Below are 27,575 nucleotides of genomic sequence, written 5' to 3' on the forward strand. Positions count from 1 at the left end.
TCCAACAAGCAACATGGCAGCCTACTAGTGGCATTTGATTAATGATACAAAAACGCTCACAACTTTCTTATAAATGGTCAAACACGCCTGAAACTTTTCTTACAGGCTCTCGATATTACAAGCTACCAACCCATGCATGTATTTACTTTACATTTTCTATTCCTTTAAACACGACATACTCCTAATTCCAACTTCACAAGGGGGAAGTAGGACCTTCTGACTAGCACATGAAGGCAGCTCTCTTGTGAGCTAGCAGATCTTGCATCCAACCACTCAAAAACTGTTCATGAGTTTCTAGGGAAGTAACATTTAAACTCGTGCAAAGTATCTCATCTCATTATATCTAGCCGCTTTATCCTGTTCTACAGGGTCGCAGGCAAGCTGGAGCCTATCCCAGCTGACTGCGGGCGAAAGGCGGGGTACACCCTGGACAAGTCGCCAGGTCATCACAGGGCTGACACATAGACACAGACAACCATTCACACTCACATTCACACCTACGGTCAATTTAGAGTCACCAGTTAACCTAACCTGCATGTCTTTGGACTGTGGGGGAAACCGGAGCACCCGGAGGAAACCCACGCGAACACGGGGAGAACATGCAAACTCCACACAGAAAGGCCCTCGCCGGCCACGGGGCTCGAACCCGGACCTTCTTGCTGTGAGGCGATAGCACTAACCACTACACCATCGTGCCGCCCCGTGCAAAGTATGTGAAAAATATTTTATCATTAGAATTGTTTGACTGTCCTACCTCAGATTTGTGAAATGTTCCGCTGTTTGGCAAGTATTTATGTTCTCACCATAAAGAATAGCTTAAAACCACAATTAACTCTCTGGTTTCTTCAACTTTCACCCAGGAGCAAAAAGTATTTCAGTCTTTAAACTTGAAAGAAATAATAATTTGATATTTATCATGATAACTGATCATTATCAACTGATATGAATATTTTTGTGATTTTTTTTTTAAATTGAGATTTTTGGCCATATTGTCCAGCCCTAAGGTCCACATACTTTTGGTCATATAGTGCAGATGTTGTGTAACATCTTACACAACATTGTTGTGTCTTCACTGTCTTATATAACATTTCGTAAGATTTGTGTAACAATTATGTGAAAATACAACCCCGATTCCAAAAAAGTTGGGACAAAGTACAAATTGTAAATAAAAACGGAATGCAATGATGTGGAAGTTTCAAAATTCCATATTTTATACAGAATAGAACACAGATGACATATCAAATGTTTAAACTGAGAAAATGTATCATTTAAAGAGAAAAATTAGGTGATTTTAAATTTCATGACAACAACACATCTCAAAAAAGTTGGGACAAGGCCATGGTTACCACTGTGAGACATCCCCTTTTCTCTTTACAACAGTCTGTAAACGTCTGGGGACTGAGGAGACAAGTTGCTCAAGTTTAGGGATAGGAATGTTAACCCATTCTTGTCTAATGTAGGATTCTAGTTGCTCAACTGTCTTAGGTCTTTTTTGTCATATCTTCCGTTTTATGATGCGCCAAATGTTTTCTATGGATGAAAGATCTGGACTGCAGGCTGGCCAGTTCAGTACCCGGACCCTTCTTCTACGCAGCCATGATGCTGTAATTGATGCAGTATGTGGTTTGGCATTGTCATGTTGGAAAATGCAAGGTCTTCCCTGAAAGAGACGTCATCTGGATGGGAGCATATGTTGCTCTAGAACCTGGATATACCTTTCAGCATTGATGGTGTCTTTCCAGATGTGTAAGCCACCCTTGCCACACGCACTAATGCAACCCCATACCATCAGAGATGCAGGCTTCTGAACTGAGCACTGATAACAACTTGGGTCGTCCTTCTCCTCTTTAGTCCGAATGACACGGCGTCCCCGATTTCCATAAAGAACTTCAAATTTTGATTCACCTGACCACAGAACAGTTTTCCACTTTGCCACAGTCCATTTTAAATGAGCCTTGGCCCAGAGAAGACGTCTGCGCTTCTGGATCATGTTTAGATACGGCTTCTTCTTTGAACTATAGAGTTTTAGCTGGCAACGGCGGATGGCACGGTGAATTGTGTTCACAGATAATGTTCTCTGGAAATATTCCTGAGCCCATTTTGTGATTTCCAATACAGAAGCATGCCTGTATGTGATGCAGTGCCGTCTAAGGGCCCGAAGATCACGGGCACCCAGTATGGTTTTCCGGCCTTGACCCTTACACACAGAGATTCTTCCAGATTCTCTGAATCTTTTGATGATATTATGCACTGTAGATGATGATATGTTCAAACTCTTTGCAATTTTACACTGTCGAACTCCTTTCTGATATTGCTCCACTATTTGTCGGTGCAGAATTAGGGGGATTGGTGATCCTCTTCCCATCTTTACTTCTGAGAGCCGCTGCCACTCCAAGATGCTCTTTTTATACCCAGTCATGTTAATGACCTATTGCCAATTGACCTAATGAGTTGCAATTTGGTCCTCCAGCTGTGCCTTTTTTGTACCTTTAACTTTTCCAGCATCTTACTGCCCCTGTCCCAACTTTTTTGAGATGTGTTGCTGTCATGAAATTTCAAATGAGCCAATATATGGCATGAAATTTCAAAATGTCTCACTTTCGACATCTGATGTGTTGTCTATGTTCTATTGTGAATACAATATCAGTTTTTGAGATTTGTAAATTATTGCATTCCGTTTTTATTTACAATTTGTTCTTTGTCCCAACTTTTTTGGAATCGGGGTTGTATATTGTCTCTGTAATAATTTCCAAAGCAGCTACTTTTTTTAAACAGATGGGCTGATTTACTTTCCTCTCACACAACAGAGACCAAGGTTTTAAACATGGTGGTATAGTGGTTAGCATGGTTGCCTCACAGCAAGAAGGTTCCAGGTTCGAACCCAGAGGCTGGCAAGGGCCTTTCTGTGTGGATTTGCGTGTTCTCCCTGTGTCTGCGTTGAGGTGCCCTTGAGCAAGGTACCTGACCCCTGGCTGCTCCCTGGGTGCTCTGGTGTGGCTGCCCACTGCTCTGAGTGTGTGTGTTTACTGCTTCAGATGGGTTAAATGCAGAAGATGAATTTCACTGTGTTTGAAGTGTGCATGTGACAAATAAAGGTTTCTTCTTCTTTCTTCTAAATCTCCATGTATTGTATGTGTAGGGGTTCAGACGCTCCACTTAGCCCACACTCAATGCTCTTCTGACCTGACTCAGTCATGAGGACAGCAGTAACGTCATTTACAAACCCTCCCAATGTTTCAAATTTATTTCACTTTCAGAGAGGAACACCTAAATGTTCTTCTCCAGCCCATAAAAGGAGAATTATTGGTGCTTCCTCTGTGCAATGTCTTTAAAAAAAAACTATTTCCTCTTCTAAATGCAGTTTCTCAGAAATCACTGTCCCAGTGAAAAAAAACTGATGTAAACTTAGAAATCAGCTTACGCAAAAAATAAATAAATAATGAACATTTTTCAACATAACCCAATTTCCACATCAAACTTGTCAAAAAGTTGCCTTATTTTCTTTTTTTAAAGTGTTCTGCGTCATTCACAATTACATAATCAAAATGGGGGTAAAAAAAAAAAGTCGGCAGTCTTTCTAGTTGTTCTTTGTCATTTAAAAGTAGGTCAATATAAAATACACCATATTCCGATGACTGATCTTGTGCAAAAAAAAGTGTGTTTGGAATTAAGTGTTACAATGGCTGAGAAGTCTGGAAAAAAGCAGCACCGGAAATATTCACACAAGCTCTTATAATTTTGTGTGGGAGAACGATATATAGAGGAGTCATTTGTGAGATGTTTTCTGCCCTGTACAATCACTGACTACAGGCTCTCTCTGTTCTTGTCTTTGCTTCATTTCATTTCTTGTTTGTGTTAAAGAATAAAACTTGAAAATCCTATGTGTAAAGTACTATAAAATTAAAATCTCAGTTTGAAATCCACTTGGTCTGGTTTTAAAGACAAACACAGCTGGTTAGTGAGCTCAGTGGTGGAAAAAACGGAAAAAAAGAAGAAATGAATGATGTTCTGTGTAATCGTGGACTTTCCTTAAGCTTTCTATAGGTCACTGCCTCTTTATTTGAAAGCCCTATTAAAAATGTGCTCAGCTGCATTGTAAGATTGTTGTAAATGGGTTTCCTGTGCACTTGTCTAATTCAAGTCTACCATTTCTTCAGTGAGCAGCTCACAGCCCCACCAAGGCCTTAAGGGACTGCCAGAAACCTTCTTGTCAAACAGAGACTCATGAGGACAGTTTGTTGGCTTCATGTTTAGGCAATGGCCAGTTTACTTTCAACTTCAGCAGCAAGTTTAAATGGACTAAATTGGATGGAAGAGCTTTCACTTGCTTGCAGTGTTGTAGTCAAGTCACTAAACCTCGAGTCCAAGTCCAGTCTCAAGTCCCCAGTGTTCAAGTCCAAGTCATTAAAAAAAACTTGGAGTCGAGTCCAAGTCGAGTCCACTATTGATCTGAGTCAAGTCCGAGAACAAGACTCCAACCGCACCATTTGACGGTGGCTGTTTTAGCGTCATTAACATTAGTTTGTTCCTGAACATGACGTATGAACATGTGAATGCGCGTTCTCTTTGTCAGGGAGTGCTAAGTATTCTGTCAGAGATAGTTGGGAAATGGATGTAAGTGCAGAAGGTGTGTTTATTAATACAAGTGAAGACAGGTAAACAATCCAGAATGGCAGGCAAAATCATAAAACGGTGAAACAGGCAATAGTTCAAGTGAGGCACAAACAGGCTATCGTAGACTCGGCAGAACCAAAGACAAGAAACAGGAAATCAGGGATCAGGAAACCAAACAAGGAAATAAGGCTTGGTAATGTGTCAGCAACGCAACTCAATACTTTGCAAACTAAGTGTGTTTTCACGGTTTTTATATTGGTACGCTGATTGCGCCTTAATCCTGCACAGGTGAGAGTCTGCTTGGCGTGCACGCTGTCCGGAGCGCGCCTGAGAGTCTATCTGATGCACGAGCCAAGGCGCGCAGGTGTGACACTCTTACACAAAATTAGTACAAAAATCAATGTAGCTATAAATATCTTATGCCAAATTATTATGGCATGTTACAAAAAATAAAGAAAAAAATCTCAGTCCTCGTCTCCAATTTATGAGTCCGAATGCATTTAATGCATGAGTCTGAGTCCAAGTCCGAGTCATCAGTGCTCAAGTCCAAGTCAAATCACGAGTCCTTAAAATTAGGGCACGAGTCGGACTCGAGTCTGAGTCTTGGACTCAAATACTACAAGCCTGCTTGCTTCTGAAAGCAAGCTACCCTGAAAAGTCACTGAACATTCTTCTAGGTACACTGTCAGAAACAGGGGTACAGTAGGAGTCCATTTCTGTCCCCCAAGGTACAATCGACACTAATGTATCCCCTAGGGCACATTATTGGTCCTTATGGTAACTATGTGTACCTTTTAAGGGACAAAAAAGGTACATACATGTTCCTAAGCACTATCTACAGGGTACAAATAAGTACCTTAGTGGGTACCGCCCCAGTGACAAGCTGTTGTACCCCTTAACCCCTTCAATGCCCTTGGACGAGTCACATACGTCATGAAATCTTTTACCGCTGTGCCTTATAACGTACGCTACTCATCATAAACACCTCCTTTTATGTACCTTACATGGCACATTACTTTTACTTCACGGTGGCACATATGAATTACAGTCAATGCCTAAAACATTCTTCCGTCATAAGGCACAGCGGTAAAAGATTTCATGACGTACGTGACTCGTCCAAAGGCATTGAAGGGGTTAAGGTACAATAATGTACTTTATTTTCTGAGAGTATAGGGCAGAACAGAACTGTAACCTTTTTTCTGGTATGAGGATCCTCTTACAAAAGTATTATCTTGTGGAAACTTGCACAGACAGTAGTACAGGAGCAAATTAGGAACCAATGCATTTTGAAAATGACCGGTAATTTCTTGTATGGAACAAGCAACCGTGATTTGCAAAGCAGGAGGGCAATAATGGCAAGACGAAGTCATCTAAAAAGGATGACACTGATTCTGGCTCAGTGTTGCTGTAAATGAGATTACCCTGATGAGACGGTGATGATGATGATGATGACGAGATAAAGTCATCTTCAATTACTCCCTCACTGCGAAGGCCATTTGTAAATGACAATAATGAAACATGAACCATGGGCCAAAATATAGCTGCCCAGGGCCAACAGCAACAACCAAGTTGCAGCACACAGACATTGTACATGTCTTGTCAGTGTGATTTTGTCAGTTTGCACGCGTTATTCCAGCTATCTTGCCAAGACTACCAATAGCTGTTCAGCAGTTAACATGTATGAGCACGCAATCATTTGCTAACTCCCCTTCACCTCTGATATGCTCAGGGTTCAGATGATTTGTTTGTAATTGCTTTTCTCCTACACCATTTATCAAATGAAATATTGGAAGTGAGCTAACAAATGTGAAAGTCATAAGGTGTTTAAAGACAAATGAGCTTTTAGATGCCCAAAATGCACAAGATTAATGTTGGCAATATGATTCCCAACCATCTTCCTATAAGTTGCTTTGCCTAATTCTCCTATTAGGCACCTGAACCACTGAAATTACATAAGACATTTTGAAGTAAATCTCTGGAACCACTCGTGCAAAAACTAAGGGCATGCACTCAGAGCATTGGCGTTGCACTAGAAATGGAAATTTAAAAAAGAAATCTCCTAGGCACAGAAAAAAACTGAAAGCATTCTTTCTTTTTTAATGACTACAAAGAAATGCCTGTATCACTGTTAGTCAGTATTAGTCATATATCATCTCTTCATGCTATGTAGTCTTTTTAATATTCTCAGAAAATGGAACACGATAGGAGCCATATCTGGATAACCTCAAACTTGCAGTTTCCGCTGCATGGGATGAAGAACCTGGTGAACCTAAACTCAAGATCCCTGTGTGTTCTCCTGAGCTGAGCCTCAAATACAGAAGCTCATTAGCATGTTAGGCCTTAATGAATTCACTGCCTGCATACATCTCATACTCGGCCATCCATCAGCTTAATTACAGACACCCAACCAGGAACGGTTCCACTGTCGTCACCATGGGACACAATATGAATATTTTAATTATTCAGCCACAGAGCATTTCCACTAAACTTCAACACACACACACATGCACAGTTGGTGGAGGATAGTAAGCCTAAGATTCTGTAAAAAGGTACATTTTTACTCTAATGCAAATATTTGCAAATAATGATCCCTGTGCAAGAGAAAAGCAATTAATCTACATGGAAACGTTGCCAACTTTTATAAAAGGGGATCAACATGCAGCATGCAGCCTAACTCCCTCCATGAAATAAGATCTACACAGGAACAAGCACGTGTTTCCAATAAAAATATAAAGAAAACTAAAGAAACATGGGCGGCACGGTGGTGTAGTGGTTAGCGCTGTCGCCTCACAGCAAGAAGGTCCGGGTTCGAGCCCCGTGGCTGATGAGGGCCTTTCTGTGCGGAGTTTGCATGCTGTGTCTGTGTGGGTTTCCTCCGGGTGCTCCGGTTTCCCCCACGGTCCAAAGACATGCAGGTTAGGTTAACTGGTGACTCTAAATTGAATGTGAATGGTTGTCTGCGTCTATGTGTCAGCCCTGTGATGACCTGGCAACTTGTCTAGGGTGTACCCCGCCTTTTGCCCATAGTCTCCATCTTGGCTGCGACCCTGTAGAACAGGATAAAGCGGCTAGAGATAATGTGATGAGATAAGACTAAAGAAACACCAGGCACACACCTTAAAGTAATGTAGCCCATGTAACAGTCATGTAAAATGTTGTGGAAATCAACCCAGAAGGATCCCTGACCTTTCCGGACATGTTCAGATTGTTTGCACATTTTATCATGTGATCATGAACACAACGCCACTTTTATTACTCAAAATCACTCATGACAGCATATATATGTTGTATTTATGCTGTGCTATGAAGAGTGAAGTGTATATTTAATTTCAAAGTGTAACACTATCACTGAAAGAGTCAATGTGTCTGTGTTGAGAGTACGATTACAGCTAGCCATAGTGGTGAAAAACAGAACCCAAATACACACGCTGCACACTGCTGATCACATACACAGATTAACATCTGTGTTCCTCACTAGTCACAGCTGTGTAGCACCTGTATAAAGAAGGCACAAAAAATCTCTTCCTCCCTTTCTTTCTCAAGGACAGCTTTTGCAATTTCTCAGACAGATGATATCATGTGCACCATTAGAAGTTTAATTCCATCCTCTATGTACATAAGGCACAGGTGTAATTAGGCCATGGTCGACTGCTCCCTGTCTGCGTGTCTATTCTGCAGTAGGTGTTATAAATCCTGGAGCATATGGAACTCATCCAGCACTTACTATAGAAATAACTCAACTTGAAATGAGAATATGGCAGTTTATCTCCCTGAGCTAAATGAATAATGATTTATAAATGCTGGAAAAACTCTACAGCATGAATATTTGGTAACTATAAATCAGATTTTGCTTTAGGGATCTACAGTTAGGTCCATATATATTTGGACACTGACACAAATTGTTTTTTTTTACCTGTTTACTGAAACATATTCAAGTTATAGTTATATAATGGACATGGACATAAAGTCCAGACTTTCAGCTTTCATTTGAGGGTATCCACATTAAAATTGGATGAAGGGTTTAGGAGTTTCAGCTCCTTAACATGTGCCACCCTGTTTTTAAAGGGACCAAAAGTAATTGGACAATTGACTCAAAGGCTATTTCATGGGGAGGTGTGGACAATTCCTTCGTTATGTCATTCTCAATTAAGCAGATAAAAGGCCTGGAGTTGATTTGAGGTGTGGTGCTTGCATTTGGAAGATTTTGCTGTGAAGAAAACATGCGGTCAAAGGAGCTCTCCATGCAGGTGAAACAAGCCATCCTTAAGCTGCGAAAACAGAAAAAACCCTTACGAGAAATTGCTACAATATTAGGAGTGGCAAAATCTACAGTTTGGTACATCCTGAGAAAGAAAGAAAGCACTGGTGAACTCATCAATGCAAAAAGACCTGGACACTCACAGAAGACAACAGTGGTGGATGATCGCAGAATAATGTCCATGGTGAAGAGAAACCCCTTCACAACAGCCAACCAAGTGAACAACACTCTCCAGGAGGTAGGCGTATCAATATCCAAATCTACCATAAAGAGAAGACTACATGAAAGTAAATACAGAGGGTTCACTGCACGGTGCAAGCCACTCATAAGCCTCAAGAATAAAAAGGCTAGATTGGACTTTGCTAAAAAACATCTAAAAAAGCCAGCACAGTTCTGGAAGAACATTCTTTGGACAGATGAAACCAAGATCAACCTCTACCAGAATGATGGAAAGAAAAAAGTATGGCGAAGGCGTGGTACAGCTCATGATCCAAAGCATACCACATCATCTGTAAAACACGGCGGAGGCAGTGTGATGGCTTGGGCATGCATGGCTGCCAGCGGCACTGAGTCACTAGTGTTTATTGATGATGTGACAGAACAGAAGCAGCCGGATGAATTCTGAGGTATTCAGAGACATACTGTGTGCTCAAATCCAGCCAAACTGATTGGTCGGCGTTTCATAATACAGATGGACAATGACCCAAAACATAAAGCCAAAGCAACCCAGGAGTTTATTAAAGCAAAGAAGTGGAATATTCTTGAATGGCCAAGTCAGTCACCTGATCTCAACCCAATTGAGCATGCATTTCACTTGTTAAAGACTAAACTTCAGACAGAAAGGCCCACAAACAAACAGCAACTGAAAACCGGTGCAGTAAAGGCCTGGCAGAGCATTAAAAAGGAGGAAACACAGCGTGTGGTGATGTCCATGAGTTCAAGACTTCAGGCAGTCATTGCCAACAAAGAGTTTTCAACCAAGTATTAGAAATGAACATTTTATTTACAATTATTTAATTTGTCCAATTACTTTTGAGCCCCTGAAATGAAGGGATTGTGTTTTAAAAAATGCTTTAGTTCCTCACATTTTTATGCAATCATTTTGTTCAACCCACTGAATTAAAGCTGAAAGTCTGAACTTCAACTGCATCTGAATTGTTTTGTTCACAATTCATTGTGGTAATGTACAGAACCAAAATTAGAAAAATGTCTCTGTCCAAATATTTATGGACCTAACTGTATTAGGGATGCAATGCAGTGCCACTAGCTGTGACTGTATTTGTTTAGTGCTCCAAATATCTGTATCTGTATTTGTATTAGGACTTACACCGAAAGTGGATGTGGTCTAAACCGGGAGGTAGATAGAAATACCCACACTGTCTTGCATGGTTTTGCTAAACCGCAACTACACCACTTGAGTTCATAATTGTTCTCAACTAAAGATGTGTGCTGGACTATTATTTTAATCCCACATACGCAGTTATCATTTTTGTTTGTACCTGCCCAAGATATCATCTATTTCCGAAAATTTAAAACAAATTAGTAACCTAATTCTTTGTCCTACGAGTTTCATATCTGACCACATGAAAATAAAAACCTCCAACTCGCACAACTTTTTCGTTGTGTCCTGCAGCATCCCAGTCTCAGTGTCTACCTCAAGTCTCAACTAGATGCCCTGGGAACCTTTCTGACAAGCTTTTTTAAAATAAATAGTTCACCTACTATTCATATTTGTATCTTTTTTGAATGGATTAACTGTTCATGTCATGTAATGTACTCATATTTGGCTGTATCCCTAATAAAAAAAAATTTGCTGTTGCACATTTATACAATGACAGTAAAGATATTCTTAACACTGTCAAACATCTGCATCATCACTTGTGGCACAGGAAATAATAAACACTACCAGACTTGTTACAAACTATGCTTATGTTTTTGTGATGCGTAATCACTGCTACGTAATATCGTTATTACTCATCACTGATAATATTATCATGGCATAGCCATTGCATTTTCCCACCACATTTCATTTTAATCTTATGCTCGGTTGATTTATTATTTATTATCTTGGATGACCCAAGATAACTCTTGAGGAAATGCACTCCTATTGGCTCAAAGTCTGTATTCAGTTTTGTAATTTATGTGGCTTGTGTTGTGTATTCTCTTCTGTGAAGATTGCTAATAATATCTCTCCAGCTTTTGCCCAAACACGATAAGTTCTTTGTGACCAGCTTGCTAACTACTTTGAAATATGTAGATTTTAAAAAGACACAAGCAAACTCTTATGCAATATAAATAAGTATGTTTATTTTATATCTGTAATGTTTCTGGTCGTATCCATGATGTGTTGAGAAATGTGTTTGAGAAAGCCTACATGAGTCTGTGTTTACTTTGAATGTGTGAGTGAGACAGTATGTAATAAATGTCTCACTGTTTTCACAGTAGAGTAATAATCTATTACCCCCTGTCCAGTCCTGCCACTTCACACTGGGAACCTTCTGTTACTGGGCTCCAACACAGTGTCCTAAATGCCACTAGAAGCCTACAGGAGGAAATCTACTGTACAGATCACATGCTACTCTGCCAAATCTCAGAACCATACAACAATCATGGCTTCCATGAGGCAAGAATTATAATAAAGATAGCAATTTAAGAGCTTTCTTCAAAGGACCAACAGTGGCGGCTTGGTGGTGCTGGGATCTGAACTTCCTCCTTCTTCTTCCACCATTCTCTGCAGTAAACCAGTACTGGAATGTACCCAGTCCCCAGCAAACTACTCCACCATTCTGACTAGTCAGACTTCACATTTTATTTGTCACACAACACTTCCTTCTGGCAGCCAGTCAAGTCTGACAGGATTCACCTCAAGGAGTGTGAAGCTATGAGTGTATGATCCGACGACTGTCTATCCTTCCTCACTGTCTGCTTATTTATACAGCTTATGGGTTTCAGAAAAATGTCATCTCTTGTATCCTTTTAAGTAAATCTTCTAAGTCTAAAACAAAATTCTCAGATGAACCAGAAGAACATGTAAGAGTTCTTGAAAACAGAACCCTTCCAAAATCTCAATTCAGTTCTGTTGGGTCAAAATCTACAAACACTGGGTCTCATTTATTAACGTTAATATTAATAATAAATAAAGTTGTGTGTAAATAATAATAACAATAATAATTTATTTCAAAACATTTCAGTCTCAATGCTCTAACAATAAAAATATGCTTTTGTTATAATTTATTTGTTTATATGTATATTAGTCTTTATATGTATTAAAAATTATGAAAAATTAATCAAAATGAACATTAGTATTTAAATCGTAAAAAAGTTTTCATAATTAATAATATTGTTCACAAAGTAATCTCTTTCAACCAGTCTTAAAGGTTTCATCTGAGTCAGCTTTATGAAGGGACAACAGGAGCTTATTCCACAGTCTTGGTCTTGTTTTTGAATGCAAAACCGAACTAAAAAAAAACACAGCTGGATTTCTAAAAGTTTTGAAAACTCTGATATTCTTTGTACTCGCATGTGTATGTTGATGAACGCCAATGACTCGTAAATTGCCAGGAATAAACACAGCACAGCTGATTTACATTTGGTGATGCCCACAAACACCATAAAAGGCAAGCACACAGAAGAGAAATCAGGAGGTGGAAGTGAAAGTTATCTTATATCTATGTGGGTAAAACTACATAATATTTAACAGTGTAACCCCTTGGAAAGCCCAAAATCTGGAGCTGAATGACAGAAAAGGTGAATTAGACAACTTGACATCAACTAGAGAAATAAAATATCTACTGAATCCATGTGATCATGGGAACCAAGCATATCATGCAGGGAAAATGTCTCATCTCATCTCATTGTCTCTAGCCGCTTTATCCTGTTCTACAGGGTCGCAGGCAAGCTGGAGCCTATCCCAGCTGACTACGGGCGAAAGGCGGGGTACACCCTGGACAAGTCGCCAGGTCATCACAGGGCTGACACATAGACACAGACAACCATTCACACTCACATTCACACCTACGGTCAATTTAGAGTCACCAGTTAACCTAACCTGCATGTCTTTGGACTGTGGGGGAAACCGGAGCACCCCAGGGAAAATGTGTTTTTGTTTTTTTTTCCCAAAGCAGTGTCACCCAGAATGCACCAATGCACTCTCCCCAATGGCATATTAAAAAAGCAAGAAGTGTCACAGGAAGCCATACAGCACACTGCGTACCAGACTTATTGGCCACTTAGTGCTGGCTCTAATAAAGTGACTGCAGAGCACTAAAAGAAGATACAGTGGAAAACAGAACCAACTTACACACCTTCTTAGTTATTGCAGTCTGTCCTGAAGACTTTATTTGTCTCAATTTATGGATTTGTTTGCTTGTTTCTTTTTTCCATATTTATTTCTTATGTTAATGCCTGGCGGCACGGTGGTGTAGTGGTTAGTGCTGTCGCCTCACAGCAAGAAGGTCCGGGTTCGAGCCCCATGGCCGGCAAGGGCCTTTCTGTGTGGAGTTTGCATGTTCTCCCCGTGTCCGCGTGGGTTTCCTCCAGGTGCTCCGGTTTCCCCCACAGTCCAAAGACATGCAGGTTAGGTTAACTGGTGACTCTAAATTGACCGTAGGTGTGAATGTGAGTGTGAATGGTTGTCTGTGTCTATGTGTCAGCCCTGTGATGACCTGACGACTTGTCCAGGGTGTACCCCGCCTTTCGCCTGTAGTCAGCTGGGATAGGCTCCAGCTTGCCTGCGACCCTGTAGAACAGGATAAAAGCGGCTAGAGATCATGAGATGAGATGTTAATGCCTTTAATATGAAATGACTGGGTGTCACAAATTACTAATTAAATGTGTAACTGAAATACATAAGCTTTTAAAACTCGACAGTGAAATCCAGATATAAAAGTGCAGTAACTCATTGCAATTTATATGATTTGAAGCTGATCAGTCGAGCTTGATCAGTTGAGGGCCATTATTTACGAATAAATTAGATGATCAAGTATTTGACAAATTTTTGTGTTTTAGCACTTTTGAATAACTATTTAAAAAAATACATTTTCGGTACATTCTCAGAAAAAAACACACCATTAAGTGTTCTCTGGTTTGATTTTCTAGGCAAAAAAAAAGAATACCCTTTCAGAAAAGAGTCCATGCTGAATCACCTTCAAAAGCTAGAACAATTAACCCTTAGATCCCAATGAAAGAAATCTGTATTTTTATCATTTATCGCTCAGAATTAAGAGGCACATCATTAGCAATTGAAATGCTAACCCTTTTCAAATATTCTGGCTTCACTGTCCAATAAATTATCAGCAAGTAATACAAATACATAAATACACTCCTTACACTTGATTTTCTGCCTCAGTCTTTTTTATCCACAGACAGAAAATAAAGTTTTTGTTCTTCAGAAGTGTTGTCCAGACCTTCTCTGTCTGTAAGCAAATGTATTCAAGTTACCAGTGTCATGGGTTTGTCAAAAAGTTTGAAAAATAAAAAGGGGGATACTTGTCACTAGTAGGCATTCCTATACTATGTTCAATGCTGGTTACCATGGTTTTACCATGGTTTTTTTCTCCTAGGCGACTTCAATGCCCGGGTGGGAAGCAACAGTCAATCTTGGCCTGCGTGCTTAGGTGTCCATGGCATTGGCAAGATGAATGAAAATGGGCAGCGATTACCCGAACTATGCTCCTTCGGTAGCCTGGGTGTCAACACATATTTCAAGTGCAAGGAGATCCACAAGGCTTCCTGGCGCCATCCCTGGTCCCACCATTGACACCAGCTAGACCTTGTCATCACTAGGCGGCGCGACCTATGCAATGTCCTCCTCACCCACACTTGTCACAGCGCTGATTGCAACATAGACCATTCCCTTGTTGCCAGCAAAATGAAGTTGAGGCCAAAGAAGATCCATCATGTCAAAATCAAGGGCCTAGCTCGCATCAACACCTGCTGCATCGACAATCCCATGAAAAAGCAGAAGTTCGTAGATTCTTTCAACGCAACTATGGAGAACACCGTGGTCAGTCATGTCACTGTTGATTCTAAGTGGTCCAAGCTCCGCAACGCCATCTATAGCTTGGCTCTTACAGCATATGGGAAAAGGGAGTGCAGAAATGCGGACTGGTATGCAGCTTCTTGGCAAGTTATGCAACCAATAACTGAAGCAAAAAGGAAATCACTGCTGGCCTACAAACAAAACCCCTGCCCCACCACATGCAATGCTCTCAGGGCTGCACAGAGTGTTGCACAGCAGACTGCATACCGCTGCGCAAATGACTACTGGCTTAGGTTGTGCTGTAAAATTGAGACAGCAGCTGCAAACAGGAATGCAAGGGGAATGTACGAGGGCATCAAAGCAGCAACAGGTCCTACTCCCACTAAAACTGCCCCCCTTAAGTCTAAAGCAGGGAATATTATCATAGACCCATGCAAGCAATGTCAATGTTGAGTTGAGCACTACCTCGAGCTGTAAAGCACACATAACGTGGTCACTGTTACTGCCCTATCTTCCCTACCAAACTTCACCATTATGGAGGAATTTGACCAACTGCCAACTATGGATGAGCTCAGTAAAGCTATCGACCATCTCACTAGCGGGAAGGCCCACCTGAAGTACTGAAGTCTGGTATGCCGACCCTACTGCCATACCTCTACAAGCTGCTATGTCTCTGCTGGGAGGAGGGCTGCATCCCACAAGGCATGCGTGATTCACTTCTTGTCACCCTCTACAAGAACAAAGGTGACCACGGCGACTGCAACAACTTCCGTAGAATCTCACTCCTTGTCATCGTCCAGAAAGTATTTGCTCGTGTTGCCTTGGGACACCCGCAACCTCTTGCTATGCATGTCTATCCAGAGTCACAATGCGGATTTAGAGGTGGTAGATCTACAGTGGATATGATCTTCTCACTATGCCAGCTTCAGGAGAAGTGCATAGTCTCTCTACGTCACCTTCAGCGACCTTATGAAGACCTTCGATCTAGTCAGTAGAAGTGGTCTTTTTGCAATCCTCAAGAAAATCAGCTGTCCCCCAAAACTTTACAACATGGTTACACCTTTCCACGATGGCATGCACAGTCCGCTTCAATGGAGCACCTTCTGATTCATTCCCAGTGAGCAGCGGAGTACAGCAGGGCTGCATTCTGGCACCAACTCTCTTCAGGATATTCTTCCCCATGCTCCTCAATTTCGCATTTGGTGACTGTGACAAGGGCGTCTCTCTCCACACAAGAACAGACGGTAAGCTCTTTAATCTTGCCAGGCTCCGCGCTAAGACAAAAGTTAAGGAGGTCCTCATTCGTGAGCTGTTGTTTGCTGACAGTGCGGCACTGCTGTCTAACACTGAGGCTGGCCTCCAACAATTGGTAGATCGCTTCTCCTATGCCTGTAAAGAGCTCAGGCTAATGATTAGCATCAAGAAGACCAACATTCTTGCGCAGGGTGCTGACTCCCCTCCAGCCATTATCATTCATGACAGCTACGTAGAAGCAGTCAAGAGCTTTACGTATCTGGGTTCAACGATCACTAGTTCCCTCTCCTTGGATGCTGAAGTCGATGCAAGAATCGGTAAAGCCGCAGGTGTCATGGCAAGACTGAACAAGAGAGTTTGGTCCAACCGCCAGTTATCTTCAAACACCAAACTTTGCGTGTACCAAGGCTATATTCTTTCCACTCTACTGTATGGCAGCAAGTCTTGGGCACCATATGCCAGACAAGAAAAACAGCTTCCAACTCTGCTGCCTCAGGCATATCCAAAACATCTCTTGGCAGGACAGACTGACCAACACGGAGGTCCTCGAACGTGCTGGCATTCCAAGCATCCACATTCTGCTGATCCAAAGGCGTCTCAGGTGGCTAGGACACGTGCACCGTATGGACTCAGGGCGCATTCCCAAGGATATCTTGTACGGGGAATTGTGCGAAGGGACTCGTTCTGTTGGAAGACCTCACCTCTGCTTCAAGGATGTGTACAAAAGAGACCTGAATTTGGCGGGTATCAACCCTAACACCTGGGAGAACATCGCGGCCTCATGGGATTCTTGGAGGGCTTGTGTGAGAAACGGCTTGCAGAAAGCTGAAAGGGACAGGAACGAGCATCTTGAAGTGAAAAGAGCCAATCATAAAGCGAGAGCAACATCGTCAAGAGCTCCATCTGTATTTGTTTGTGCCAGATGCGCGAGAGACTGCCACTCCAGAGTCGGCCTATTCAGCCACTCTAGAAAGTGCAACAGCACCTAGTGCTATGCCATCGTCCTCTAAGACAAGCAGATGCCTACTAGTGCTAGCACCAGGTTCACTAAAAATATACAGGTAGCCAGCAACATGATGGATATCTTCCAGGTAAAATGAGATGCCTTGCCCATTGTGACCATAAATCAAAGTCTTGTGAATAAATGCTTGTGTATAGAATGGGTCCATGCATTGCATCATTGTTTATTAGCATCACTATGTGCCTTAAATAATTTTTTTTTCGCGGTCTGGTTTCCATCAAATTGTGTGCTCTGATTGGCTCGCGAGCAGTTCGGAATCCTACGATACGGACCCCGGTTACAGACCTTTGACAACTCGCTCGTTCACAACAACAAACATGGTAGCAATTTTTTGTCAACATTTATTTTCACATTTCTCAGTATAATAGCATTAATTTTACAGCATGGATAGCGATAACGACAGTGTTCACAGCAAAAGCGAGTTTTACTACCCTAATGAAGATGAAATAAAAGAAAACATTTCAGGAGAAAGCCAAAAACCTGTAACTGTTGCTAATGCTGTTCTAATATTTATTTCTAAACTCACTGAAAAAGTAGTTGCTATCCAGCTTGTTGACTATATAATATGTAATAATGTAGATGAAATTTTTCAGTCCGCCTATAAGCAGCTTCATAGTACTGAGACTGCACTAGTTAGAGTTAACAATGGCATTCTTGTTGCTTTAGACAACCATCAGTCCGTTATACTGCTACTCCTAGATTTATCGGCTGCATTTGATACTGTAGACCATGAAATTTTGCTCAACCGGCTGAGTCATCCTTTTGGTATCTGTGGTCTGGCTCTCTCCTGGTTAAAATCGTACCTTAGTAATAGATTTCAGTATGTGGAAATCAGAGGAGTGAAGTCTTCATACCAGCCACTGGTCTGTGGGGTACCTCAGGGCTCTGTCCTAGGCCCTATTCTTTATCTGCTTTACACTTCGCTACTTGGGGATATCGTGAGGAAGTATAACATGGGTTTCCATTTTTATGCGGACGATACCCAGTTATACTTGTCTTTTGATTCCCGGAGTGGGGAAGGGCAAGCATTAGCTGTTAATTTAATAGAGGCCTGTGCGACTGAAATAGATAACTGGATGAGGGTAAACAAGCTAAAGCTTAATAGTGACAAGTCTGAATTTTTAATTATCAGTTCAAAATATCGCCCTCATCCTTCACTTGATTGCATCTCTATTAATGACTACGTTGTACAGCCCTCGACATCAGCTAGGAACTAAGGTTTTGTAAAGGACAATAGCTTAACTCTAGAGAAACATGTCAATTCTCTTACGAAATCTGCTTTTTTTCACATCAGACAGATCGCCAAAATAAGAAAATATCTGTCCGAAGATTCCACAGCAGCTCTTGTGCATGCTTTTGTTACCTGTAGATTGGATAATGGCAATGCTCTTTTATACAGTCTTCCAAAATATCTCATACAGCGGTTACAATCTGTCCAGAACTGCGCTGCTCGGCTTGTTTCCCGCAAGCCGAGGTATGCTCGTGCCTCACCAATCCTCAGAGAGCTGCACTGGCTGCCAGTGGAACAACGAATTATTTTTAAAATATTATTATTAGCTTATAAGTCTTTAAATAATTTAGCTCCTGCATATCTTAGTGATCTATTAAGTCCTTATCAACCTAGTCGCAATCTAAGGTCTGCTGGCCAATGCCTCCTGACTATCCAAGGTCTAATCAAAGGACCTATGGGGACAGGGCATTTTCAGTTGCTGCACCAAAGCTCTGGAATGCCCTGCCCGCCGACATAAAGATAAGCTATTCAATAACATCATTTAAATCAAGAGTTAAGACATTTCTTTTTAAGAAAGCTTTTTTGTAATTTTGTTAAGTATTGTGATAATCTTTTATTTAATGCTTAAACATAAGATTTTTTAAAGTGTATTATTGTGAAGCACCATAGGGCAGATAGTGTATATGGCGCTATAAAAATGCTATATTATTATTATTATTATTATTATTATTATTATTAATGCTGAGCAAAAACATGGCTGAATCCTGAATGACTCAATTTTGTGTATATAGAGGACTACATAGATGGCAAAATGTAGGTTTTTTTTTTCCTGCCATGGAAGTGCACTTGTATACCGAGGAGGACGCCATTTGCATTACAGCCGTGAATGAGGATTCAAAATGCCGGCTCGCCTTGGCTTTGTTTTCCCTTTCAGGAACTCTCATTTTCTGTTAGAATTTCATCTCATCTCATTATCTCTAGCTGCTTTATCCTGTTCTACAGGGTCACAGGCAAGCTGGAGCCTATCCCAGCTGACTACAGGCGAAAGGCGGGGTACACCCTGGACAAGTCGCCAGGTCATCACAGGGCTGACACATAGACACAGACAACCATTCACACTCACACCTACGCTCAATTTAGAGTCACCAGTTAACCTAACCTGCATGTCTTTGGACTGTGGGAGAAACCGGAGCACCCGGAGGAAACCCACGCAGACACGGGGAGAATATGCAAACTCCACACAGAAAGGCCCTCGCCGGCCACGGGGCTCGAACCCGGACCTTCTTGCTGTGAGGCGACAGCGCTAACCACTACACCACCGTGCCGCCCCTGTTAGAATTTGGTAAAGAAAAAAATAAATATATTATTTACCAGCTTAAGGTTGGTCCGTATCATGAAATACCGTGACCTCGGAATTAAATACTGACCTCGGCCCAGAGGCCTCGGTCAGTATTTTCAAGACCTCGGTCACGGTATTTCACGATACGGACCTCCCAGCTGGTAAGTAATATACATTTATTTCTTCACAATATTTGCTCTACAGTGGTACAGAGAGTAGTGTTGCAGCTCTAGGGTCTCTGGCTCGATCCTGAGCTCAGGCTACAGTTTGTATATGCGGGTTTCCTCTGGCTCACTCCCACCTCCCAAAAACATACCAGTAGGTGGATTAGCTATGCTAAATTGTAAATGTGTGTCTGCTCATGGTGCCCTGTGATGAACTGGTGTCTCATTCAAGATGTATTCCTTCCTCACACCCAGGATCCTCTGTGAACCTGACCAGGATAAAGTGATTACTGAATGACTTAATCTCCATGACTCATCTGACTTTCAGACACTTTGCTTCTTGGAGGTATATGTACAAGTAGAAGAAGAAGCCTTTATTTGTCACATATACATTACAACACAATGAAATTATTTTCTTCGCATAACCCAAATTGTTAGAAAGTTGGGGTCAGAGCACAGGGTTAGCCATGATATGGCACCCTGAAGCAGAGAGATTTAAGAGCCTTGCTCAAGGGCCCAACAGTGGCAGCGTATAGGACTTACTGAAGTGTTTTAATAAGTCCATAAAATAACCACTGTCGCAATTAAGGATGAGACTAAGGTCAGTCCATTGAAAACGCATGGTCCTAGAGTTTGTCTGCAAACTACTACTGAATAGCTCATAGCTATAGTGGTCACTGTGACATGCTTGAACGCTCTTACATTGGCTAATACAGAAGACACATACACACCCTTCAGTGCCTGGCACAGAGAAAACATAACTACACAATAGATCTGTGACACTAAGCTGCCTACGTCTGCAGCTGCACCTCAGCCCCCACATCGACTACAGCGAGGTGGAGGAAGCCTACATGTTCCCTTATGGACCGCATTTTGAACATTAATACATATCCATTGGGGAGGTTGTGTAGGACTTGCATATTATGACAAATTACATTCATGAAAACAGTAATAGGTGTGTGTGTATATATATATATTATATATATATATATATATATATATATATATATATATATATATATATATATATACACACACACACCGACCATTTTATGAGAAACACCTGTACACCTGTTCATTCATGCAATTATGCATTCTGTCAGTTGTGTGGCAGCATTGCAATGTACAGTATAACATCATGCAGATACAAGTCAAGAGCTTCTGTTAAAGTTCACATCAAACATCAGAATGAGGTAAAATGTGATTTCAGTGACTTTGACCATGGCATGGCTGTACTGCAGAACCTCTTGGTCTCCTGGGATTTGTTCTAGAATTGACATGTTGCAAAAAAGCAACATCCAGTGAGCAGCAGTTCTGACTGAGGGTAGAAATGCTTTGTTGATAAGAGAGCTCAGAGAAGAATTTGCAGATTGATTCGGGCTGACAGGGAAGCCATCCATCCATCATCCGTAACCGCTTATTCTGTGCAGGGTTGCGGGCAAGCTGGAGCCTATCCCAGCTGACTATGGGCGAGAGGTGGGGTACACCTTGGACAAGTCACCAGATCATCACAGGACTGACACACAAAGACAAACAACCATTCGCACTCACACCTATGGTCAATCTGGAGCCACCAATTAGCCTAACCTGCATGTCTTTGGACAGTGGGGGAAACCAGAGCACCCAGAGGAAACCCACGCAGACATAAGGAGAACATGCAAACTCCACACAGAAAGGCCCCCGTCAGCCGCTGGGCTCGAGCCCAGAACCTTCTTGCTGTGAGGCAACAGTGCTAACCACTGCACCACCATCACAGGGAGGCCATGGTAACTCAAATAAACACTCTTTACAACTGTGGTGAACAGAAAAGCATCTCAGAACACATCAAGCCTTGGAGTGGACCGTTTCAACAGCAGAAGACCACATTGGGTTATCAGCCAATTGGCTACACAAGGTACAGACTCACAGGCTAAGTTGAATCATCCCATATGACTGGCTCGTTGGTGATGCACATGTGATGCACAGGTGTTACTATTAAAGTGGCTGGTGAGTGTACATAAAGTTCTTTGGGCTGTAGTGTTCACCACCATCAAACATGATAAATGACATACGTCCCGGAGCAAAAAACAAAGTAAAGTGTGACAGCAGTCATATTTTAAAATGACGTTCAGGGTAAAGATCAGCACTGCATGCTGCAAGGGGAGCATGGCACTGTACTGACACATTCAATAAGACAGCTCTTATTTAGCACCAAATTCTTTTTAACTCTCCAGTAAGCTTTGTTATTTTTCACAAAATAAATAAAAATATATATACATAGTTTGAGTATATATCTTGTTCCTTCTTTACAGTAGCTGTGATGCAAAAACTGGTGCAGTGACAGATGCAGAATAAGCTCATCAGCAATAATCACCCTAGCCTGAAGATAGATGAAGACTCCTTTGAATATATTATTTGCCTCCTTTGGATCTCATTTGTGACTGCAAACATAATGTGGCTCAAGCACCACAGAAATGTTAGCCATAGAATGGGAACGTAGCTGGAGGATGCATCACTTGATTAGGTCACTCTCCACAGAGGAAAACTATGTTTTTAACATGGAGATGCCAGCCAGAGACTGAATGACAGTGAGTCACTGGCATTTCCTTGTCCTGCCAAACCAATCAGTCTGAAAGAATGACTTCTGTTAGGATATCCTCTTATGATTTCTGCTCATAAAGTCCTCTAATTATGTACATTTTGTGTCATGAATACCCAAATTATGTTTTTCTTAATGTCCAATCCAAATACATTTAAACTGCTACACTTAATTCAGAGGAAAAGCTCCACAAACAAGCAGCTGTGGTCACTGCATTTAAATACAGAGCCATAAAATATCCCTGCTGCCATACCCACTCTTTCAAACCCTTGTAACACACCCAGAGCATGCAAACACATGTGCAACCTCAATTTAAAAAATTCGAGCTTGTGTTATTGTGTATCTGAGACTCTGAATCCCCGGACCTTGGGCCAAACATCCAAATGCACACCGCATGCACACACACACACACACACAGAGATGATGTCAGTGCCTGGGCAAGTGGCCCAGGAGATCATTTAACTGGATAAACATAATAGCAGGGTTCCATGCAAGGTCCATCAAAAACAGAAAAGACAACTTCGGCTCTCTTGAAAAAAAAATCGAAAGCTTTCCACTAATGAAATCTTCCTTGTTTTATATAAAATGGCTGTCACTTGTGTGGTAGCTAACGTCTGCTATTTTAATCCATATGTGCACTTTTCCTGTAGTATTTGCTTTTTGCTACACTCTAAAAACAAAGGATCATGGAAGATCTTCTAGAGTTATTGAGGTTGTCCTACCAGTGCAACCAGTTAAAGTCTGCAAAAGTTCTAGAAACATGATCCTTAACAACCCTAAATTCAGGAAGAACCTCCAAAGGTTTGCAAAAGATCTAGACATTTTGGGGTTCTTGAAGTTGTCTTACCAGGACACTTTGTTAAAGTGGCTGTTTGGTTCTTGCTGTAAAAGTTCTAGAAACATGATGAATGGTTCCTTACCAACCCTAAATTCAGGAAGAACCTCGAAAGGTTAAGTGCACATTTATTGTATGTTTGCGCTTTTCTTTTAAACATGGGTGCTGCACCTAAAAATACAGTATTGTTATTAAAGATCTAGACATTTTGGGGTTCTTGAGGTTGTCTTACCAGGACACTTTGTTAAAGTGGCTGTTTGGTTTCTTGCTGTAAAAGTTCTAGAAACAGGAATGCTTCCTTAAAGAACCCTAATTTCAATATCTCCTAAGGTTTTTAGTGCAGACATGATACAGAGTACAGAGCCTTATATTAGACGGATTAACTTTACCATGGGGCAGTAAACCTGTTGCTCTAGTCCAGAACTTTTTCTGACTTACCACTCGCATTTTTGCCACACACGAGGTGCTGGTAAGGCTGAAGGAGACCGTACAGCTCCGAATCGTTATTGATGGCTTGCTCAAAGGCCTCCACAGTGACCGTTGCTGGCATGCCGTTGCCCTCCTCCAAGAGCGCGCTGTTCAGGACGCGACCCACGACCTCACGGAAGAGGTTCTCCATGCAGGCGGCCAGGTAGATGGCGGCGTGCTCGTGGATCCTCGATGCCACGCTGCTGTCCACCATCCACCGAAAGAATCTCCCGACGTTGAAGACGAGCCCGCAGCGCTCCGACTTGCCACGGCTGTATCTGTCCTCCGTGCTCATGGTGTACGTGGAGAGCGCACCGAGCGCAGCGGCGGCGCAGTTCGCCGCGACGGTCCACGACAGCACGATTTTGGCAGCACTTTGCATCTCGTACCTGGTGCAGCGCGCGTAACGCAAACTCAGCCGCCGCGCCTCCGTGGCGATGCGCACCAGTGCGCGAGTCAGCAGCGCCGAGAGCCTGGCGAGCAGCTCGGCGCTCGAAGTGGCGCATCGCGGGTCGCCATGCTTTTCGAGCACCACTTGCACTTCCGCGAGGCTCCACGGCACCTCGTCGAGCTCGGGAAGCCTGGCGCAGTGACCCGGGCACTCCAGCGTCTCGCCGTCGTCAACCGGCGCGACGTTCACCGTGTCCGAGCTGCCGCGGCGACTGCGCATGCGGTCGGTTAGGCGGCAGCAGTTCGCTCCATGCGCATACGGTGCGTGCGCCTCGGGACAGCAGCACAGCGACGAGCTAGACGACCTGAACGAGTCCGCCGCTCCACCGTAACCCGAGTCGAGTGTCAAATCCTCCAGGGTCCTCGTGACCGATTTAGCCCTCTTCGCCATGGCCGCGCCGCATAGTGTCCCGCAAGCTCAGCGCCAAAGAAATAAAGTTCAGACAGTGGGCTTCGATATAAATAACAACACCGTGTCGGTAGGGAAAGTGAAATAAAGAGCTCAAACGCTTTGAAGTGATGTTGAAAGTCGCCTGCAGTGGTGCGTGTGTGTGTGGCTGGCGCGCTCACTGCAGTTAAAGGCACTGAAGTAGCTGTGGAAGGAAGGAGGGGCCCCAACAGAGATGAAACACACATCCTCAACACTCGTGTGAAAACCGAACCACTGGAAACAAGTAGTCTCTGGCGACATAGAAAATCCCATACAACCGTATACACCCCTTAGCTGTTCACTATATTATACCTATAGCCGACTACAATCCAGATGTTTGCTTTGATATGCCGGTTTTTACACAGCCTTTACAATCAAATCACCCTGAATTGTGTCTGATTACTTCCATTCTTGCATTTTTGAAAATAAATCCTTTCTAGTCTGGATTCCCCCCTCCTAAATGTCAAGATTTTATACTTGGATCCAATCCAAATTGCCACTTGAATTGTCTTAAATGGCCATTTTGTCCTTGAAAGCCAAGCAGTCTGTCTTCATGAAAAGTCACGAACAGTTTGTCAAGTGATGTAGCCTATCATATCCTATATCCTACAGGCCTGATTTTATACAGGTCTACATACATCAAATGTCATTTATTGATCAATAGCCAGCTTATAATTCTGTTCAAATGTAGTCTATATGTCTCGAGAAAAGTGATATCAGATGAATGCCTGGCTACGGCAACAAGACTCTTCTTCATTAATATTTAATGGGATGCATAATGTATCACATATCCTGAATGGGGCAATCCTTGTGAGTTCTAAAGCATTTACACTGCCTGTCAAGGTCATTTATTTCTCTAGATGGAGCTGAAGATTGGAATTTTTTTGGGGGGGAGGGGGAATATTCATCAATTAGAATAGTCTTTCTAAACACATAAAAGCGTTGGAGAATTATGCTACTCACAGTTTCATTAATATTTTCAGGAGAGAGCATGGTCTACCTTCTCAGATATGACTCTAGAAAAAGAAACTGATCGGTTAACATCCACTTGTAAGCGTTTGCCTTTATGATGGAAGCAGGGTCAGTGTTTTTCTGTCACATGGGAGTAGAAATAAATATAGAAAGTGATTTATAATAGAACACTCAATCCACTGATTACATTTTCTCACACAATCTATATCTTGTTTATTCAATTGTCTTCTATGCACCGTATATAGTCAGTGTACGCGTCCCCTATTAGTCTAGATTCAGTTTTCTGATGGTATCCTGCCATCTAGTGTTCTTTAACCTCACCTTCTAACAGAATTGCATTTTAGGCATACAATATAAACACTAACATCCCCATTACAGTAGGTGGAGAGACAATCAAGGAGGTGGAGTCCTTTGTGTACCTGGGAAGTGTGATGGACCAACAGGGAGGCACAGAACAGGATGTCACAGCCAGGATTGGCAAGGCAAGAGCAGCCTTTGTCATGCTGAAGAACATCTGGGCCTCCAGGGAAATCCACATGGACACCAAGGTGCGCATCTTTAACTCCAGCGTCAAGTCAGTCTTGCTATACGGATCAGAGGCATGGAGAATGAACAAGACAACACAACACAAGATACAAACATTCGTCAACAACTGCCTCAGATGCATCTTCAACATCAGGTGGCCAGAGAAGGTCAGAAACAAAGAGCTGTGGTGTAGGGCAGGACAGGAACCTGTTGCCAAACAGATCCTGAGAAGGAAATGGGGGTGGATTGGTCATACCCTCAGGAAGTCAGCTGACAGTACCACCAGACAGGCGCTGATCTGGAACCCCCGAGGCAAGAGAAGGAGGGGCCGCCCTAGAAACTCCTGGAGGCAAGACACGGAGTGGGAGCTGATTGGACTGGGGATGCGTTGGGAAGATCTGGAGAAGGAAGCCCAGAACCGAGCTGGATGGAAGAAGATCATCGGTGGCCTATGCTCCGCATGGAGCCAAGGGGGCGGGCAGGCGGGCGGGCGGGCGGGCAGGCAGGCAGGCAGGCAATATAAACCCTGGGAGTAATAGTATATACTATACAGTCTGGCATAGTAAACAAAGTTGGATGACAAACAGCAGCTTTCCATTATCAGTTAAATTGGTGCCATCTTGAAATGCAATTTGTTTTTCAATCTATTGATTTCATCTTTCCATATTATTGGAACTTATACAGGACACAAATAAAGGTAACAGGACAGTCATAAGACTATTATACAGAAGTACAGTATCAGACCCTCATACATTTGTACATTTGCATTGATTTTGCCCGATGTCTTTAAATAACCCACACCCAAAATAACAAATTTTCATTACAAGATGAAAGTGAGGAGACTGTACTGCTGCTTCAGCGAGGAACGTTTACTGTAGACCCTTTGAACCTCACGTTAAACTGTTCCTATCGGCCTATCATTAAGTTACATAAAGTCTATCTGAAGAAACAAATTTTAAAAAAGTGTGTCACTTCCAGATAGAGCTATTTAACCTACAACCCCAATTCCATAAAAGTTGGGATGCTGTGTAAAATTGGGGGAAACACCCCCACCAAAAAAACCCACACACCAGAATGCAAGGATTTACAAATCTCATAGACCCATATATTTTTCACAATAGAACATAGACAACATATCAAATGTTTAAACTGAGAAAATGTATCATTGTAAGAAAAAAAATAAGGCAAGTTTGAATTTGATGGCAGCAACATGTCTCAAAAAAGTTGGGGTAGGGCCATGTTTACCACTGTGTAGCATCCCCTCTTCTTTTAACAACAGCCCGTAAAAGTCTGGAAACTGAGGAGACCAATTGCTGGAGTTTTCGGAGAGGAATGTTGTCCTATTCTTGCCTAATATAGGATTCTAGCTGCTCAGCAGTCCTGGGTCTTCTTTGTTGTATATTTTGTTTCATGATGCGCCAAATGTTTTCAGTTGGTGAAAGGTCTGGATTGCAGG

At 42.2% G+C, this 27,575-nt stretch overlaps 1 protein-coding gene across 1 annotated transcript in view; it reads right to left on the minus strand.

Annotated features, from left to right (window-relative positions):
• btbd11b (BTB (POZ) domain containing 11b) overlaps window positions 1-24,749 on the minus strand; it is a 175,929-nt gene extending 151,180 nt beyond the window's left edge. Inside the window, exon 1 of the mRNA XM_060923745.1 lies at window positions 23,713-24,749. Within this exon, the coding sequence (XP_060779728.1) occupies window positions 23,713-24,583 (871 nt within the window). The 5' untranslated portion in view covers window positions 24,584-24,749. The remainder of the gene's footprint in view (window positions 1-23,712) is intronic.
• Between the last annotated feature and the right edge of the window lie 2,826 nt (window positions 24,750-27,575).

This window comes from Neoarius graeffei, chromosome 6 (genome assembly GCF_027579695.1).
Source record: "Neoarius graeffei isolate fNeoGra1 chromosome 6, fNeoGra1.pri, whole genome shotgun sequence".
Taxonomy (NCBI): domain Eukaryota; kingdom Metazoa; phylum Chordata; class Actinopteri; order Siluriformes; family Ariidae; genus Neoarius; species Neoarius graeffei.